This window comes from Aotus nancymaae, unplaced genomic scaffold (genome assembly GCF_030222135.1).
Source record: "Aotus nancymaae isolate 86718 unplaced genomic scaffold, 86718_ANA_hifiasm-v0.15.2.pri h1tg000020l, whole genome shotgun sequence".
Lineage (NCBI taxonomy): Eukaryota > Metazoa > Chordata > Mammalia > Primates > Aotidae > Aotus > Aotus nancymaae.
Genome location: NW_026988432.1, coordinates 66337650 through 66359016, shown reverse-complemented (window position 1 = coordinate 66359016; position 21367 = coordinate 66337650). Strand labels below are relative to the sequence as shown.

Genomic DNA, 21367 nt, shown 5'->3' with positions numbered 1-21367 from the left:
GAAGGGGAAGGGGGGAAGGGGGGGTAGGGAGGGGGGGAAGGGAAGGAAGGAAGGAAGGAAAGAAAAGGCCAAGTGCAGTGGCTCACGCCTCTAATCTCAGCACTTTGGGAGGCCAAGGTGGGCTGGCTAATCACCTGAGGTCAGGTGTTTTTGAGACCAGCCTGACCAACATGGAGAAACCCTGTCTCTAATAAAAATACAAAATTAGCCAGGCAAGGTGGTACATGCCTATAATCCCAGCTACTTAGGAGGCAGAATTGCCTGAACCCTGGAGGCAGAGGTTGCAGTGAGCCAAGATTGTGCCATTGCACTCCAGCCTGGGCAACAAGAGCAAAACTCCATCTCAAAAAATAAAAATAAAAAAAGAAAGAATTCTATCTTCTTCCAATTGTGCTAAAGGTTTAAACATGTAGTAGAGAGCAACATCCAAAGTGCATGCATTCCTTCCTTTATCTTATTTCTCATCTCTCTTTCCCAGGAACTGATGAATTAGACTTAGCAAAGAAACATGAAAAGCACTCCTCCCTACTCTCCTTACCTCAAGACTCACTAAAACATCTTTGTCCTAGCTCTTGAGATTTTCGGCTATACCTGCTGAGGGAAGATTTAGTGTCACCAAGAACTCTGACTATGGTCTGTCCTTCATGGCCTTTGCAGTCAAGTTCCACCTCTAAATACTCTCAATAAGCCTACCCTAGGTTCTCACTCTCTGTACCCAATTCTGCTGTGGACTTCAAAACTGACATAAAATTATTATAGTATCTTAGGATTACTTAGCAAGATCACACAGGTTTTTTTTTTTTTAAATGTACACATTTCTAAGCCATGCTCCCAGAGATTCCGATCTGGGAGAGATGAATCCATGTGTGTTCCTGCTCCCTGTGTTATTACAATACATAGCTGGAGTTGAGAAGTACTGCTATAAACAAAGAGTAAATGGTCTCTGCGGGCAGCCTGAGAGGTTCCCTCAGAAGTAAAATACACAGAACCATGTATGTTCTCATATTTGCTTCCTATTTCTCAGCTATATTAGTGAAATCAGAGGGACTGAGAAAAGAAAAACGCAGTTTTAGGGGGCATTAGCTCTGGTACCAGTATCAACTGCACAGCAGGAGTAAGCAATCCATATATGTCAACCATACTTCTTTGACAAATAAACACATAAGAGGGTGGCAAAATAAAAATAAAGTTTTCACAAGCAGGACACTATTGACATTTACAATGAAAGGTATAAAGACTCATCTGATTTGACATAGTAGGCAAAAAAGTGGCATTGTACCTTTTTAAGCAAAATAATTATGATACTTCTATAGCTGCATGCAATATGTAATATGCTCAAGATCTGAAGGAAAATAACCAGTCAGAAAACTTGATGTAACTTTTCAAAGATAAAATAAAGAAAGAGAAGGTAGTGGTGAGCTGAAAAAAATATAAAGTTTATAATTCACAGTAATTTCTTATAAATTGACCACACCCCTTAAACAGAAGATGAGTGTGAGAAATTTTTTGAAACAGCTTGCATATAGTACAGTAACAAGACATCCTTAAAGGCAAAGGTAGGCTAACACAAGAATTATTTCCCTCCCTCCAGATGAAACCTTATTAAACAAAAACATAATCATAAAATGTCGAAATTCAAATGTACATAAATTTAAAACATGATTTGCTACCTGAAACAGTAACAGTTGACCCTGGGTCAATAATTCCACTGTTGGGTCTCACACAGTACCGGCGAGGTGCTGTAGTCTTCACTTTGAAACACACTTTTCTATCCGATGGATTTCGCAATTTAAGATTTGTAGTGACTACATCTGTGAAAGGGCCTGTAAAGTTTAAAAATTAAAGAGAAAACAAAATTTAATTGGATTCTCAACAACAACGGATTCAAAACTAAAAGTATATAATCTCAATTTTAATTATGTTTTGACATCTACAGGCATAAATATCCCAAATGGCTACTAACACTGCCTTTCTCCAGGTGGTAGACTTAAAAACAAGTCGTATTTTCTTCTTCATTCCTTATATTTCACAAAATTTCTCCAGTAAACATGATTTCTATCAAAAAAAAAGTACTGTGAAACTTTTGATCTATGAAGTCTACAACTGTATTTTTACAGTATATTACCACATTGCTGAAAATATCAGAATTTCCCAGTTGTCTGCAAACCAGTGCCAATCTTTATTTTACTGGGCCAACTGCAAAAATCTCTACCCTATGGCATCAGTACTTTTGCTTCAACTCAATTTTGTTGGTTATTCAACCCATTCATTCATTCACATATTTAGTAAGTGTTTATTATGCCATATGCTCTAGATACAAAGTTTTTAAGCTTCGATTCTGCATCCAAACAACATAAAATTATAAAAACAAAGAACCCAAAAGGCTGATCCATTTTGCTGAAGAAAAGCCTAAAGAAAACTTATGCAGATTAATTTAGACAACAAAATAAAATACCTGTTAATTTGGAGGCAAAAGATAAAAACACGTTACAGTTGGAAGCAATAACCACAGTTCTAACCATACCAAAAGTAAATTTTAAATGGTTCTAAAAACAATCTGTTTTAAAGCTATATATTTTTTTAAAAAAAGCTAGGAGGCAGAAATCAAAGAAAACTATTATAAATGCTGTCTTTTCTTTATTTCAATCTTAAAGAATAAGCATGTCTTTTAAAATTTTACAAAGGCAAGGTTATTAAAAGATGCTTATTTCAAGCCCTGAAGTAAAATGATTTTATCCTATGCTTCAAGTCTCTGAGTAGTAAAATATTTTCTAAGAAATAAAAATTTGGAACTAGGATGACAGGAAGGAGACAGAAATCAGCGAAAATTAGAAAAAACATATAAAGGCAGAGAAGCAGTTATAGAAAAGAAAGCATTTTTACAGGTCTACATATTTCTTTTTTAAAAAAAAAAAAAGCAGATCTTCTGAACTGCTTGTTTCATTATACAGTCAAGCTAATCATTCCATTTACAACATACACCTTTTGCTGCTTCTACAACCCCAGGTGCTTGCTTTTTCTTTTTGAAAAGCATCTAACAACTCCACCAGAAAACTAGTCTGAAAGCAAAGATGAAAAACTCCAATGTGTCCATTTTACCACATGAATCCACAAAATGGTTGGCTGGAGATATGTTCTGAAGTGATAAAACCAGGAGTCTTAAAGACAAATTCCACTTCTTAACATTCTCAAACCCGTAAGTACTACAGACACTTGAAAATGTAAATTTTTATAGAACTATTTTGACTAGGACTTTACAGTAGCAAGCACAGATTAAAGATCCAATTTCTTAGTAACATGACAAAAGAAATGCGACAAAATTTTAATTTTGCACAAACCTAATCCAAAACGTGAATAATCCATAATTATTTTGAATTACTTATTTTCATAACATAATTATGTTTTTAGTATTTAAATGTTTTATTAAATTCTCCCCAATTTTAAAAAGTATCAATTATTCAAACTAAGGTAAATTTTTTTAAACTGATTTTTAAAATGACTGTCGGTCAATTTTCATCAACAAACTCTGTAAGAATTGTATGAATTCTGAAACAGTATTCATTCACATTTCATGATATTGCCCAGCAGGGATTATAAACTGTCAATACAGACTGTGGGCTTTCTATACATAAAAATATATATTACCAAAAGACGATGATAATGTATCAAAATAAACCCCACCAATTCAAAACAAAATTCTTAACTAGACTTTTTACCCTTGTGAGTAAAATGTAGAATTACCTATAATAAACCCACCTAACAAACGAATTTGAGATTTTTCTGCTACATTGTATCCCTCTAACCAAGCCGCTCAATGAGGGTTGCTCCCAGCAGACAGTTCAGAATCTGAGCTCCTCTCCTAGTTTAAAATGGAAAATTAGCAAGTACTGATGACCATTAGCAAAGGAATAACCAGATTTAATAGCTAAAACAGGTCATAGGAAGAAATATCTGGTCTACTTTTGTGAGTTACAGAATCCTTAAAGAACCTGATGAAAGCCATATCCTGCATCAGAAAAACATACATAGGTAAATATTCACAAAAATTTTATAATGACTTTTGTGGGAGGTAAAATGAGTTGGAGAGCTGGGTTCAGCTGATTTAAAAGGCCTGATGAAATCTTAAGATATTCAGAAAAGTGAAGTTATATATATACACCTTACTGAAAGTGCTACAAACATAACCCTTTAGGTGGTACTGCCCCTTACAAGGTATTTTCATTAGGCATTATGATTGGGTGGTACCACTGGGGTAGGGGGGTGGGGAGTAGGAGGTGGGAGGTGGGAGTGGGGGCAGGAAACAGGACAGCAGACATTCTGCAATGCAGACCCATACAATGAAGTATTATGTTCCCATTGCATCAAATTTTCAAATATGCCTCCACAAATTATTGGTGAAAACCCTCTTTTCCAAGTATTCATCTATTATGTGAACAGGAAAAATGTGTACTCTTTTCTTCAGAATGTTAAAAGGTAAGTTCGCCATTACAGAAGATTATTCTACCAACAGCAATGCCACTCATAATACCTGAATCACCAATACAACACAATTAGCAGGCATCTGCAGGTGAGACATTCACATTGATCTACCTATATGCATAAATATTCTTATTTTACCCTTTTATCAATGTTAAGAAAAACTGTCAGCACTATTCAGATACTCTTGTCTTATTTCTCTTAAATCCAAACGTATTCATCTTAAGTAGGTACAAACATCTGCCTACTGTACCTACAAACTTAAGCAGGGTACAAGTATCTGACTACTTCATTATGTCTTCTAGTGTAGTCATGCCCATTTACACTTAAAATGAGTATGCCATTATAAAATTACTTTTTTTTCTTATGTTATAGTTAGGACAAATATATTTTAAATTTTTTAATTACGTTTGTCATTCTGGATACGAATTTCATTTCAGGATAGTAACGAGAGCATTACAAAATATAAAAATGAGGTATGAAGTTAGAGTTAAGAACCCCTGAATTAAACCAATAATCTCCTGCTTTAGTAATTGAAAATGTATCCTTTGGTAATGCTTAGGTGATTAAACCATTATGTACCCATGCAACAATCCTGCATGATCTGCACATGTACCCCAGAACCTAAAGTACAATTTAAAAAAAAGTATAATAATTATAATGAAAAAAAAAAGAGAGAGAGAGAGAAACAAGTGGCTACCATAAAAGTCAGGATAATGGTTAACCTTGCAGTGGAAGTAGTCGGGAAAGGGGACAAGGAGAGCTTTGCTGAATGCTGGCCAAGTTCTATTTCTCACCTTGGAGGTGATTATATGAGTATTTACTTTTTGTTAATTCCTTGAACTGTATATATCTTTTCTTTATGCAAAACGAAAAAACTGTTTTTAAAAAACTGATCCTTGACACAACCTTGAAAAACTGAAAAAAAAAAAAAAAGTGAAAAGCAGTTTTGACAACAAAGTGAACATCTGATGCAATTTATGTAGTAAACAAATATTCATGTTTCAAGGATTTCTAAAACTTAATCTCTATAAACGAGGGAAATCCTATCATTTACCCAATATAAATGCTTACTTTAACATTTAGTAAACAATTTTTGAACTAGTCCATTTTAATCAAAAGTATTAATACAAACTTAGGTTAGAGAAGTCACTGTTTATAATGAACTGTCCCATATTAAAAATAAAACTGCATACAAGTTACATTTATTTGCACTCTTACATTGAAAAATTCTAAAATTAAAATACTTCTACCTTTCAATTATGTGGTGGTTGTTCTTTGGAAGCGCTACCATTTTCCTGCCACTAAGTATTCTGTTGCAACTCCTCTACAGCGGTCACTGCCATTAAGCCAAAATCCTACTCCTAGTCCCAAATTCTTACAATCAAACAGAAATGTAACATATACAAATGTGGCCTCTGAGTTAAAAAGTCTGAACCTAAGTTTTAAAAAATCTTAGAACCTAGATGTCAAAAATATTAGAAAATTTTAAGGCAGCTCACCCAGAAGGTAGTCAAGTGAGACTGGCCTGCCTCCTTTGCCTAAAAACATTTTTCCAGCATAAAATACCCTTTTTAGTCAGTCCATATATATATAATTCAACCATTCAGAACAATGCCTTCCTTTTAAATAGCGGGACTTTTATTCTCCAAACCATCCAATCTTAAAAGGAACCCCAGAGTAAGCTAAGAAGAGCTACAAAAAAAAAAAAAAAACCCACTCTGTTTAAAAACTGTTATCATTCATCCATATTTTGATGTGAACTACTGATAACAAAGTTATCTTGAAATGCCAAGATGAGTTCAGCTGAAAAGTGAATCAACTGTGGAGGAGGGCAACAGCTAGCTATTCCAACATTTTATTATGAAAAATTTGACACAGACATTGAGATAATTATAAACACATACACTCATCACTCACATTCTACAATCAATATTTTGCTGTATTTACTTTGCAGCATATCTATCTGTTCTGTTCAGCCATCCACTTAATTTTTGATGCACATCAAAGTAAGCTGAACACATGAGTAGGTCACTCCTGAACACCTCAGTATGCATATTATTAACTTCAGTATTTGTTTTCTGTTAAGAGAATACAGTTTTAATACAGGATAAGCAGTAGTATATCGCACAGGGCTTTTCAGAAAACACTTCTAAAATGTAGCTTAAGAATAAACAGGCAAGGTACATGAACATTAATTTATGAAGTCTGTGACACCCATTTAGGCTAGCTACTCAGAGGTGTGTTTGAGAGACAATTCTCTATGGACCGCTATCATTTCTGCACACCTTGCAAGGAGAAGTCCTGGGGTTTTTACCAGACTATCTTTTCAAGGATGTATTAAATAGTGAACTATCTTAGAAGACAACACCTACATTCTGAGGAGAGGGGCAGGTGTGTTCACTGGCCAATACAACAAAGATAAGGTCTTCTTCTATAACAAAGGTCAGGTAGGTTTCTGTGTAGCCCACTATTAAAGATTCAGTATGTGAGTAGCATCCACCTGAACTCCTCTGTCACCTCCATGGAACTTGAGGAGGGCAAGGAAAACCAAAACAAGTATGAACCCCATTCCACTTGCAATGCCATGAATTAGGTCCATTGTCTAACTTGGGAAATCTCATGTCTTCTACCAACATCTACAAACTGCAGCAGGCTAAATTTTCAGTCCCTTCATAGTTCTTGACAAAGTCTTTGTAAATTTTTGACTGTGCAGAGCAAAGCAATAAGGAAAGCTGGATGCTCTGCTCAAATACACAAACAAGGTAGCCAGAACTATGCAAGTGATAAGTACCTTCAATGTTTTCAAAAGGTTTTAGCTAATTAACTAAGTTGTATCACTGATTAAACCATTTCCCAGTTACATAAGGGTTATGCTGCGGAATATCTGTTATGTCATGCTAATCGTATATATGAAACATATTAATACTATATAGTACACAGGATATCTACTATGGCAACAGCCTAGCATTTATTGGACACTCATGTACCAATAACTTTGTATGAACTATGTTATTTAACCCTCATAAGTCCATGAAGTAGACACTTTCATTATATTGTAATAGTATACCAAGTTTATAGATGATTCAACCCAGAAGGTGAACACTAGTCCAAGGTCATATAACTCAGAGCAATGAAAGTGAGAAGTCGAACCAGGTCTGACTCTAGGGCCTGAACGTTCATAAATTTTGACGTATAACCTAGCGGTATTTATTTTCTAATTCATAAGCATTCCAGGTAGACTTCTGAAGCAATAAAGCATGAAAGTGCAGTCAAATTAGCAATATATGAAAAAAATTTTTAAATGGATATTGTTACTTCTCTTGGTCACATAGGCCAACACTGAACATTTCCCAAAATAAGTACCAAGCACTCAAAAAATATTTTACATTTTACATCCAAGAAAGCCCTAAAACATTCTTATTACAAAGTTTTTAAATGATGCCACTTGAATTCATTTACCCTTACTTTACATTTATTTCCAACACACTGACATATTAGACTTGATGTAAGCTCTATGAAGACTAGGACTTTGTTTCGTTAGCTGCTGTATCCCCAGTAACTAACACAATGCCTGGCATAGTAGGTAGTGAATAAATAGTATTGTATAAATATTGTTGTACAAATAGGGTACTACTTTCTGGGAAAGAAAATGATTCTTAGTTCTATTTTAAAAGATTCAGTCATTCAAGTACTAAAACATCTCTTTATAAGATTTCACTAAAGTGAAATCAAAAAACTATGGATCCTGCAATTAATGAAAAAGACTGCACTATTTTATTTAAGCCTCTAAGAGCTTTATTTACTGAAACTACCTCACTGTCCCTGCTTATCCATATTATTATACAATCAACAAACAGTTTTAGAATAGATCATGAAAACTCTCCAAAATCCACTTAATATAGTCAATGTAATCATTTTTTGTAAACCAGTATTCCCACTCTGGGAGCCTAAAGTTACAGTCTGAAAGTTACTAACAGCAAGAGATCATGTCTTTTACTTCTTTTACACCATTTTCATACAATGTAGTCTGCTCATATAGGTAAATATCCATCACCTTTACATAAACAGGTACCCAAATAAAAAGTGAAAACACTTCTTTTCATTCTTTTGGCAGCCTTCTGGAGGAAGGGAGACACTCATTTCTGTTACTGATGTTATACTATGACTTTAAAAAAAAAAAGCATAATGTAGTATGTTCAATTAGTGGCTTAACAGCTAAAACCATTACCTAGGTGATTGACCTCGGGTAAATCACTTCACCTCTCTATCCCAGTCTAACCTCCATTTTAGAATTGGTAGGCAAAATGATCTCTAAGGCTTCTCTCAGCTCTAAAATCATGTGACATTATGATTAACATACTTACTACCTTAAAAAAGTCTTCTACCCTATGGTAAAGATGGGAGATAATTCAATCCTAAACCATCACAGCTTTATTAACATTTTATTTTTTAAAAACTACCTTAAACATTTTAGGAGGAGTGCGTTTTAAGGCATTCTGATGCATACACTGCTCACTCTGACCTTAAACAATCCTGGTGACATAATCTTGAAAACAAGGCAGAGAAAATAAATAGTCTTAACACAGAAGTGGAACACTTTGATTTGCAACATTTTTATACCAATTTTATGTCCTTCCACTCTAAACTGCCAAAGAAGAATAAGATGTACACATACATACACTATTTGTACAAGAACAATGTTAGTGTTCAAGAATCCATGTGAAATTAGTGCATGCTACTTATTAATAATTTAATATCTTTATTAAAATAGAAATGAGTGGTCCACATCTAAAGTTGAATTTTTGGGACTCTAGATAGGTAGGATGTGAAGAAACAGAAAACAATGCACATTTTCAGAGAACCTGAAATAAACTTTTATTATTATTTAGATCTAAAGTTCTTGCTAGGGAAAAAATATTTATAACATGAGAAAATGATCACAATAATCTTAACTAAAAAGATACAAGATATTAATATATATAGTTATACACAGCAAAGTTATAAAAAGAAGTTTATCAAAATCTTAACAGTGGTTATTTTGTAAGATTTAGTATTTTTATTTGCTTTATAATATCTATACTTTTTCCATGTTCTACATTTAGCATTGATTATATCAGAAGGGACTTTTAAACATGTACCCATAGTAGCTTAATTTGCTTATAAATCCTCTTATTTGTAAAATCCTGGAAGAAAAAACTGAAAAGACTCAGAACCACAGATTTTTTGAGGATCTGTTGTTAGTGGGGTTTTTCTCAGTGGGAACAGTACTCACAAAGCAAGACCAAGAGATTCTTGCCCTACAGGCTTTATTTGGAAAGTAAAATTTTTTCACAGGAAAAACTAAACAGGCAGCACACAGCACACTATGATTTAAACACACCCTGTATCTTAAAAGTATGACAGTCACTCCACATCAGATTATTCAAGAATTAAAATAAAATTATATATTCATATATACTTTACACATACACACACATACATGAAACATTCAGCTATAAAAGAGCTATCAAAACATGGGCCCATAAGAAATTTGTCAAGTTATACTACAAACATACTTTTAAAAGTCCTCTCATAGCAGTAATTCTTTTTTAATTAACATCTCTACTTTTTAATGATAATTCAACCTAATCACTTTCTTAAAAGGCTGAAAGATATGTAAACTACTCCTTTAAATCCGAATTTTGAGAACAGTATCAAACATTCATGATAACTAGTTATAAAGAACATCCCAAATACCAGAGAAAAGCAGCTAAGCAGGCTATGGTATATTAATAATGCATTAAGTCAAGAAAAATGATGTGAAGGTTTCTTTCACAAACATTTAAGACACCAGTTTAGACTGTTTTTATAAAGTGAAATATGTGCTACAGAATAACAATTACAAAGTAAAATATGTATTACAGGATAATAATTACAGAATAATTTATTTTTATAAAGTGAAATGTTACAGAATGTTATAAATGTCCAGAAATTATCAAATCCAATCTCATTTAAGCAAAGAATATTTTGTTATTTAAAAAAAAAAAACCATACTGAAGAATCTATTATAAAAGATGTAAGCAATTCAATGGCACAGGAAATGAAGTATAACTGGCATCATAGGAATAGGCTGCATTCAAGAGAAACTAATTCCTGGGATCACAAGACTTCTTTGCTTACATTTCTCTGCCTTCTTTCTCTCAAGTTGTTTCTGCCTGCAAATCAGCCACTGTTTTGTCTCCCAGTCCATTTGACCTTGAAGGTCTAAAACCTATAACCATCCATCTATAGTTATGTTTCAAGGTGAGGCATCAAAATTTGGCTGGTCAGTCACCAGCATATATGTTGGCTGGCCTTGAATCTAGATTATAAACAGCCTCTTCCTGTGACACCAGGTATACTTGATTTCCTATGCCATTGAGAATGCTTACCATTCTCAGAGAAGTAACTCTTCCTAAACAAATCTACCATATTTCTCACAAAGGACTATCAACTAATGCCAACAATAAGAAAAGTGGAAACACCACATTTGTATACAGTTATAATTTAACTGTAACAGGGCAGTTCTAAATTAGACCTATTTCCAGCTAAACCTTAATTTGTGAACTGTTATTGGATGATTATAAACATTAGATTTATTTTCTATTCATCTTTATATACCTTTCCTTACTTGAAGACTTCAGACTGTAAAAATGCTTGTTCTTAATAAAAAATTATACAAGGAGGACAAATGAAACCTTTGATCTAATCTCCCAAAGGTATCAATCAAGTGTAATAAATTCTTTTAAGTTCTTTTATAATAAAAAGCACTGCACATTCCTTATAGAAATCTTGGAAAATGGCCCGACGCTGTAGCTCACGCCTGTAATCCCAGCACTTTGGGAGGCTGAGTCGGGTGGACCACGAGGTCAAGACCATCCTGACCGCCATGGTGAAACCCCGTCTCTACTAAAAATACAAAAATTAGCTGGGTGTAGTGGCGCACGCCTGTAGTCCCAGCTACTCCGGAGGCTGAGGCAAGAAAATCACTTGAACCCGGGAGGCAGAGGTTGCAGTGAGCCAAGATCCTGCCGCAGCGCGCCAAGATCCTGCCGCAGCGCTCCAGCCTGGGTAACAAAGCAAGACTCCGTCACAAAAAAAAAAAAAAAAAAAAAAAAAAAAAATTGTGGAAAATACAGAAAAGTATAAATATAAAAACAAAAAACTCTCTAATCCTGAAGTAGAGCTGAAGAACACTAGTATTTTTTTCCAATGTTTTTATCATCCATACATTACCATAAACAGGCTCATATCTATGCAACTTTTCAATGAAGGGATAAGCTGTCACCACCAACCAAGGTAACATCACAAGTGGAACAACCAGACACTACCTACACCTGATGCGACAGAATACCACCTATGAAGTATTTTTACCAAAAAAGATGAAACTGAATCTAATCAAGCCCTTAAATCTAACTCCAATTTATGGGAAATACATATCAGACATACTTAGAATATGGGACATTCTACTACACAACTGATATGATCTTTTCAACAAGTCAATGTCATGATTTTTATAAAGGTGGAAGGAATTACTGTTTTAAGGTTAAGACAACTTAGATACATGACACTCAAATGCAATGCACAGACCCAAAACAGGAATACAAGTGGGGAAATTTCAATAGACTAAATATTAGAGGATATTAAAGAATCACTGTTAATTTTTTCAAGTGTTAATGGTATCATGATTACACAAAGAAAATGTCCTTTTCTGATTAGAAATGCAAACTTAAATATCTAGGGATGAAATGTTATGCTATCATCCAGGATTTTTTTTTTTTTAAATGCTGAGGCAAGCCAGGTATGGTGACTCATGCCTGTAATTTCAGCTATTTGGGAGACTGAGGCAAGAGGATTGCTTGAGACCAGAAATTCAAGATCAGCCTGGGCAACACAGCAAGATGGTCTCTTCAAAAAAACAAAATATATAATAATCAGACAGGCACAGTGGTGTGCACTTGTAGTCACAGCTACTCGGAAGGATCGCTTGGGCCCTGGAGTTCAAGGCTGCAATGAGTTATGATAGCACCACTGCACTTCAGTCCAGTGTCAGAGCGAGACAGTTGCCAACACACACACACACACACACACACACACACACACACGGAGGTAAACAAAAATATATTAACAAGTATGATTATGGTAAAATGTAAATCATTAAATGTACATTTAAATTTAATTTACTAAATTAAGGCATACTGAGGTTCATATAAGGTGCTCGTGAATGTTTGAAAGTTTTAAACGTTTAAAATGTATTAAGTCATGTTTCAGTTACAAAAATAAACTAGTAAACAAGCATTTGCAAGTAACAGTCCTCTCTTACATTTAATTTTCTTCCAAAACTAACTTTTTTATGATCAAAAGAAAGCAAGATCCATCCTATATTAACTTCCATTTCTGAAAGGCAAGTAAGATTTCACTAAATGGTCAGTAAAAAGATAAAAAGAAACTATGCTGAGATGATGGATATGTCAATTTGCTTCACTATAGTAATCATTTTACTACCTATATGTACCCCATAACATCCTGTTGTATGTACACCTTAAATACACACAATAAAATTTTTTAAAGGGTTGAAAGTACAGTAAACCAACATTACACTATCAAAAACTGCCAAAATCTGAAGAATTACATCAAGTTTTCCCTATTCTTTATATACATTTTTCCATGTCACAGAAAAATAATAGCATTTTCCGTACTCAACTGACATACATTCACACAAACTTTTAAAGACAGAACACCAAAGAAATCCCCCAGTCCTACCTCTCACTTTACATATGAAAAAAGCACAAACATGAAACAACCTACCTTTAGGGTTAGTCAGCTCTTTACAAAATACCCCACCACTGCTTCACTGGAAGTACAAAGTTTTCAAAACACTATTATCTCCAAAGGCAGATGAAAACTCCAACTGAGAGAAGATCCAAGACTAAAAATGAAAATTACTGGAGAAATCATCTGAGTCTTATTTATTCAATCAACACTTACTAGGCAGTCATTTTATGATGCCAGATCTTGTTACCACAGACACAAACGTAAGAGAACAGGTATATAGTCACTGTTCACAGTATAGTTGGGAGAGGAGAATATATAAGCATAGTTACTATCTAATATAGAAGTACTGTTATTACAAGTAAGCACAAGCTTCAAAAGCGGCATAAAGGCTTGGACTGATGATTCGGACTGATGATTCTGACTGATGTTTCTGGAAGGAAGAGACTGCCTGACAGGCATAAGGGAGGACAATATTCTGAGCAGAGCCTGTGCAAAGCATTTCAGTGGCCTGCAGTGTTTGGGAATATGGCTTCATATAGCCAAGGTTACGGACAGAAGAAAAAGAGTAGACACTGAGGCTGGAGAGTTAGGCAGTGGATTTTGGATTTTTCAAATACATAATGAGAAAACATTCAGAGTTATTTAACCAAGGGACTAACGGTAACAGCCTCCTTTTTCCAAAGTGTAGTTCTAGCAGCAATGTGGAAGGCAGGCTAAAGAGCTGACAGTAAAGAAAAAAAGCCTGGGCGTAGTGGCTCACACCTGTAATGCACTTTGGGAGGCAAAGGTGGGTGGATCACCTGAGGTCAGGAGTTCAAGACCAGCCTGGCCAACATGGCGAAACCCGGTCTCTACTAAAAACACAAAAATTAGCCAGGCATGGTGATGTACACCTGTAATCCCAGCTACTTGGGAGGCTGAGGCAGGAGAACTGCTTAAACTCAGGAGGTGGAGGTTGTAGTGAGCCTAGATAGGACTACTGCACACTCCAGCCTGGGTGACAGAGTGACACCATCTCAAGAAGAAAAAAAAAAGAAAAAAGAAAAGAAAAGGAAACGCCTGCTGACTAGTAAATACAAATAGGTAATCACCCAAAGTAAGGAAATTATCCAAAGCCCAGACCTTTCCTTGAGTAAAACACCCATATAAACAAATCTACCTTCTTGTTAATAACCTGAAAGACCTAAACATATCTACGATACCCAATGAAATCTTGATCTTCCTCCTACACCTCTCACACACACCCCCAAATAAATAAGATGCATTTGATCCTCATCCAGACATCCACTGTTTCTTAGTTCAACAAACAGTACCACCATTTCCCCAGTTATGTAAGCAGAAATCTCAGAGAAATTCATACCCTTTTCTCTCATTGCACATAGAGACCACCAAGTCTTACTGGTTTGACCTAACTTTTCATCACCTCCAACACCATGACCCCAGTCCAAGGGGTCAACACTTGCCAGGACTGCTGCAGCCATCTAATTCAGCTCTTTCTCCCCTCTAAAATCATTTTACATTGCTATCAGAATTATTTTTTAATGCAAATGTGATGTTACTTCATTCCCTCCACCCTTACTGCTCCTCCCCTCACTTAAAAACCCTAGTGACTTAGGATAAAAACAAATTCCCTAACTTGACCTACTAAACCAGCACTACATTCATCTTGGCTATTTTTACCACTGCCGTACCGACCTCTTTCAGTATGGTAAATGTTTCAAAGTCCCTCTTCCTACAGGATCTCTCAACATGCATTTTCCTTTCTTCTTTACCAGGATAACTTTTACTCATTTTTGGTATCTTAGTTCAACTGAGACATTCTGATCAAAGACCCTTATTTTACATTCTCATGGCACTACATGCCTCTTCAGAGGTACATTTTATTCTTCTGATTATTTGATCAGTAACTCTCTCTCTTGTTAGAACTGCCCCATGAAAACATGGCTTGTGTTTTACTCACAACTGTAGTTCCAATATTTATTCATCATACCTGACATGTAGCAGATACTCAAATATAATCATATTAGATCCATAATTGAGTGATTTTAAAAATTAATGAATTTAGAAGTAGAAATGCATTAAAGAGGATAGTCAAAGGGATTATGTCAAAAATAGAAGTACAGATTTTAATTATTAGATGTGCATATTGTTTCTAGTGTGAATAATCATGATGCCACTGAAAAATAAAAATAAAGCCAAGTACGATGACTCAGGCCTGTAATCTCAGCATTTAGGAGGCCAAGGAGGGAGAATCACTCGAGGTCAGGAGTTCAAGACAAACGTGGGCAACACAGCAAGACCCTATATGTACAAAAATAAAAATCAGCTGGGTGTGGTAGCATGTACGTATAGTCCTAGCTATTTAGGAGGATCACTTAAGCCCAGGTCAATGGCTGCAAGTGAGTCAAGAATGTGCATGCTACTGCACTCCAGGTTGAGCAAGAGCGAGACCCCAACTCAAAAAATAAAAAAAAATATGGGAAGAAGAGTAGGCTTGGGCAATAAAAAACTAATTTGAGATACGTTGACTTTAGAATATCTGTGGAACATTCAAATCTAAATAGTAAGTTGTTAGAATATGTGCTCTTGACTGTGAAGTATGAAATAAAACAGATTTGGGGGTGTGTCAATACCCGAAGAGAGCAAGGGAGATAAGAAAGCCTCAAAACAACGAAATTGAACAAAGAAAGTTCAGAGTGAGATAAATGAAACAAAATCAGAATCTCAGAAACATGAGCATTTGAGAAATATGCCACAAATAAAGACAATAAATTGAGCAAAGAAAATTAGACGACAGTGGTGTTACAGAAACCAAAAGAACTGAGTTTTTTAGAGAAACTGTCAGTAATGTCAAGTGCCACGGAGAAGTCATGTGAGATAAAAAGTGGAGATGATTAAGTTAGCAGTAAGTAGTGAGGATAAAGATACCATGGACTAAGGAGAGAAAAAAAGGTGAAGAACTAACTGGAAAAACAGTGAATATGGACTATTTTTCCAAAAAGTCTAAATGCAAAGGAAATGAAGGACAGGGAGACACACATACTAGAAGGAGTTATGGTCAACGAAGTACATGTCTGCTTATTTGTTTTTAAAGACTCTGGTGTATTTATATGCTAAAACAATGAAGTCAGTGATTGAAAACCTGTGGGAAAACATCTCATGGAACATGGTCTGAGTCATAAGGAATTTTACCTTAGCCAGCAAAAACAGGAACAAAGCAGCTTGGGTATGAGCAGGGTTTTTCTCTCCCACGGAAGAAAGTATGGATGTGTATAGATTCACAGGTGTTATAATAGGAAGTGGCACATCATGTAAGAGATCATATGCCCTACTGAAAAAAAAACTGACTTTTATTATGTGAGCAATTGAGAGCTACTTCAAAACTCTTAAGGAATGGAGTAATAATGATTAAAGATCACATTCATGTTTTTAGAGGAGTTGGGGGCATTCCCCAGGCGCTGGGTATAGCCATTGGGAAACATAAAGAGCTAACTGGGAACACCTAAAAATGTGCTAAATATCCATCCAGTGGAGGAGTATTCTCTATTTTCCCCCCGTGCTGCTTCTCAGTGATGCGCTTCTATCCAAAGATGCAGTAGGTGATGTTGACATCCCTTGATCCCTACAGAGCTTAATTTTCTTTGTTGATGTGTTATTGTAATGGGGCACATGTTCACCACAAGGGTTTTGGCTTACTTTCCTCTCTCTCTGATCCTTAAGAATATATATGACATTTATTTAGCATTTTACAAACTTTCTTCTTCTTCAAACTTTCCTCCAAAAGTGCTAATAGGAGCCAGGCGCGATGGCTCACGCCTGTAATCCCAGCACTTTGAGAGGCCGAGGCACGTGGATCACCTGAGGTCAGGAGTTGGAGAGCAGCCTGCCCAGGATGGTGAAATCCCATCTCTACTGAAAACTCAAAATTACCCGGGCGTGGTGGTGACCGCCTGTAGTTCCAGCTACTCTGGAGGCTAAGGCAGGAGAATTGCTTGAACCTGGGAGCCAGCCAGAGGCTGCAGTGAGTCAAGATCAAGCCACTGCACTCTAGCCTGAGCAACAGAACAAGACTCCATCTCGAAACACAACAAAACAAAACTGCTAATAGGTAGGAAAAATAAAATGTTGTGTAATACGTTATAACGGAATTTTATCATGTAAAAAATTTTAAAGACAAAAAAATAATTTTTCACATAAAATACCAAGCTTCAAATCTGAAATCTAGGTAAAATTACTTCCCAGGTTTAAACAACAGAATTTGAAGTAAAGCAATGTCTACTTCTTTTTCTTTACTAACACAAGATATCTACTTCAGAATTCATTACATCATAAATGCACTTTTGTCTGTTAAAAATTGTATAAAACAAATTTTTTTTTACAACACTGAGCTATGTAGAAAAATGTACTGAACTAGTTATCTGCTTCTGCAAAATTGTGCAAAATGCTGTTAATTCATCTTCAAGATGATTGCGTTAGGTATATAAAAGAAAAACCATCCAATTTCAGAATGATCACCTGAGTCACTCCTGGAGAAATCATCTCAAACCAGAATCAAAATAACTAAAATAAACCTACTAGAAGATGACAAAGAATTCTGAAAAACTATCTTTTAAAAGTCCTTCACTTAAAAATAAAGTTTTTAGTAATTCAGGATAAGTCAAATTATTTTTTTAATCATAAAGCACAAGTAGACTGTAGATTCTAAATGAGTCTCCTCAGTGTTGTGCTGGACATATACAAAGGTTTCCATCAAAGCAAACAATTTACCTTTGACTAAAACAATAATATTAAGGAATCAAACACCAAATGTGACCTCCCAATCCTCCCCATTATCTCCATCTTTAAACTGAAACACACAACAAACTATTGGGCATTTAAGAACCAGGCATTCTCTCACAAGAGTGTGTTTACTCAACCACTCTCTTGGCCTAAACCTTCCCTGAAATGAAAAACAAGCCTTTTCCTTAAAGGTTTCCTAAGGGAGGGATGGATAGGGCAAGTAGAAAAAGGGCTTCTTTCCTCAGAGAGGGTTTTGTCTCTCTTACACCGTCTGTACACCTTTCCTTTTTCCCTTACTAGTCTTATCATTTGTACTGGCAACACAAGAACAATGTGTTCCATAATCATAGCTATAATTCTCCAATACCCCCAAAGAAGGAAATATATGAATAAGTCACTGTGTAGGGTTTTTGGTTGTTTTTTTAAACCTGCTTCTCCACTATTATTAGTCTCTTACTAAAGCAACATAACAACTTCCCCAAGGAGAAACCTTCAAACTCTGTGGACATTTCGTGGCCTAAAACTGGTTGTAAAGGCTTGTAAGCACCTAACGGCAATTTATACAGTTATCCAGTAGAGGAAATGTTCACTGTAAACACAGCCAGTCAAAAGATAAAAACGAAATACTAAAACACACACACACACACACACACACACACACACACATCATAGAGGTTTACATTAAACTATCTCAAGATAATGGCTGAGTTAGGACATTTCATGATTCCTCAAAGGTTTTCCCCCAGCTAAAATTATGTAAAATCACACAACATACATAAACTTGCAATAAAATACATTCACTGCACCTTATCTTAAAACCAAATCCTTATGCAACAAGTAGCTCACTCCCATTTCTATTCAATAGGGCGAGAGTGGTGGCTTACGCCTGTAATCCAAGCACTTTGGAGGCCAAGGCGGGCGGATCACCTGAGGTCGGGAGTTCAAGACCAGCCTGACCAACATGGTGAAACTCCGTCTTTATTAAAAAAAAGAAAAATGAAAGAAAAAAAAAAGAAATTTGTAAATGCACTAAAAAACTTGCAATGCAGTTATCCAATATTAATCTCGTAATTTCAGAATATATTTTAAATTCCTAAAACTAAAGTTTTTCCTGTGGAAAACAATGTAGTTTTCTCAACAATAAAGGATTTCACTGTTTCTTTTAGCACTAGAATTGCTATACACCTCACAAAATCACAAAAATTGTTCTCATTCAACAACTGAAATACAAGACACTGACTTCCAAAAGGGGACTCACTTTACACTTAACTAAAGATAGGAAGGAACCTACTTTCTATTAGATGTTCACACTCTTTCAGTATCCCTTAACTACAAGAAAAAAATTAAAACCTGTCCAGTTTCTAACTCTCTTTCCTAAAGTACACTACATATTGGCAAGCAAACGGATCAAACAGCCCCTGGGATTCTTCCGGTATCACCAAGTCAGACTAAAAACTTATCACCGGCAGTGCTACAAAATAAATCTACAAAGTTCCAGAGCTGGGTGACATACACCTTATCAGCCTTCTCAGGGTCTGTAGGAAACCGCAAATGTAAAGGCAAAAAAGTCACACGCACTGAAGGCTTCTCAGCAGAGGAGCTCAACTGAAGGACTAAATAAGAGCAAGCACGCGGGTGGCACACTGAAATGTCGTAGAAGGCAGGAAGCTCCGCTACTATGAACCTACAACTCTGCGTTCGCGGCTGACGCACCGCTCCTGCCCGCACGCGCTTGGAACCGTGCCAACAGCACCGGGCAGCCCTCGCAAGGCACCTCCCGAGCTCCTCCGCCTCCCCAACGCGCCCTACACCTGACAGCCGAGTTCTAAACAGGGCGGAAAAGTGAGGAGCGACGCCCTCCGCGGAGCCCTAGGCCAGCTGCACCCAACTCTCCCCGGGCCGCGGCCGGGGCTGGGGGACCGCTCTCACTCCGGAGGGGTCCCGCGCCGCGCCCTCACCTCCCTGCGCCGCTAACTGCGGGAACCGGAGACGGACACAGCCTGCGCCACCTCCAGAGCCCACTCCCCGCCAAAGCCCCAAGCCCACGCCCGCGGGTGCTCACCCGCCCACGCCCCACCGAAGCACGCCGTCGGCCTCGGGAGCCAAGGACGCGGGCCCCGGCCGACGGCGGCACGGGCGGGACCGGACACCCGGGAGGCGCCCCCGCGGGACCGCAAGATGGCGGCGGCGGCGGCGCCAAGGCCCGGTTCCCCTCCGCCTTGCCCGGGCCGGCGCGCGCACTGCAGCGCGAGCGGGCGAGAGGGAAAGAAGCCAGCCTGAGCGCGGGGCAGGCTGGCCGAGACGGCGGCGAGACAGCAGCCGGGAAAGGGCAGGCGCCGGAGCGTGGGGGAGGGGGCGCTCCCTCGGGCCGGGGCCGCCGACGTGCCCTCCGCGCCCTCCGCCGCCGCCAGCCGTCCGCGTGCCCCACCCCACCCGGGGGTGTCCCCATCCTGCCTACCTTTGAATTTGAGGTCTGTGGGCGGGTCGAGGACCAAGATCTGCTCGTGCTTCGCCATGGCCCCGGAGGCGGACGCCATCGGAGAGACAGCGCAGAGCGGGGGCGCGCCCGCGGCGACGGTTTGTTGGCTGGGGGCGGGGAACAACGACGATGCCCGCTCGGTCGAGCTCTAGAACGGGGCCAGGCTCGCCGCTTCCGAGCCCTGACGCCTGCCGCTGTGTGGCGGGTTCGGTGGGCCACCCGCTGGGTCAACAGCTCCGGGTCTCACAACTGACTCAACCCCACACCAGTCTCCGCGGCCACGCGCACTGCGATCTTCGGCGCCCCACGTGACGGTCTCTGCGTTTCCTACGTGCGCGCCCCGGCGGCCGAGAGCCCCTCGCGCTCGTCCCGCCCTCCAGGCCTGCCTAACGCGGCGCCGGGCTACTGCGCCTGCGCGCTCGGGGCTCGCCGCGGCTCCAAGCCCAGCCCAGCTGTCAAGGGAACGGGTGTGGAAGGAGGCGGGGCAAAGGCCCGCGGGACCGACGTGATGCGCAGCCGCAGGACTGGAGGCGCAGTCCTTGTCACGTCGAGCTACGAGTACGAAACTAGGGAACCTGCTCTGGCAGCGCATCAAGGTCTTCCAACTGCGAATGCCTAGGAAAGAGTAGTGGGGAAGCGCCCACTCACTACAACTCCCAGCATGCCCCTTGTGGGGCGGGGCTTTCGCCGAGGGCCTGGCCCTGCGCGGTGCTTGCTGGGAAGTGTAGTAGTGGCTGTTTGTGGGCGGGAAGGCGAGCGAGGTCCGTTGGAGGCGAATGGGGTGGGGTTCGCGGACGCTAATTTTGGCTCTCAGAGCACGTCTAGTTTGCGTTAAAA

The 21367-nt window shown here is 38.3% G+C and overlaps 1 protein-coding gene across 3 annotated transcripts in view; it reads right to left on the bottom strand.

Moving 5' to 3' along the window:
• The window catches only part of VAPA (VAMP associated protein A), a 44668-nt gene extending 23881 nt beyond the window's left edge, over positions 1 to 20787 (bottom strand). The window contains exons 1-2 of one of the 3 annotated variants that reach the window (XM_012446855.2): positions 20510 to 20787; positions 1671 to 1823 (exon numbers count right to left, since the gene is read on the bottom strand). In XM_012446855.2, coding sequence (XP_012302278.1) covers positions 1671 to 1823; positions 20510 to 20588 — 232 coding nt within the window. In that variant the 5' untranslated portion in view covers positions 20589 to 20787. Of the gene's footprint in view, positions 1 to 1670; positions 1824 to 6396; positions 6452 to 20509 lie in introns of those variants that run through there. The other 2 variants (XM_012446853.2, XM_012446854.3) reach the window with 2 other exon arrangements.
• Between the last annotated feature and the right edge of the window lie 580 nt (positions 20788 to 21367).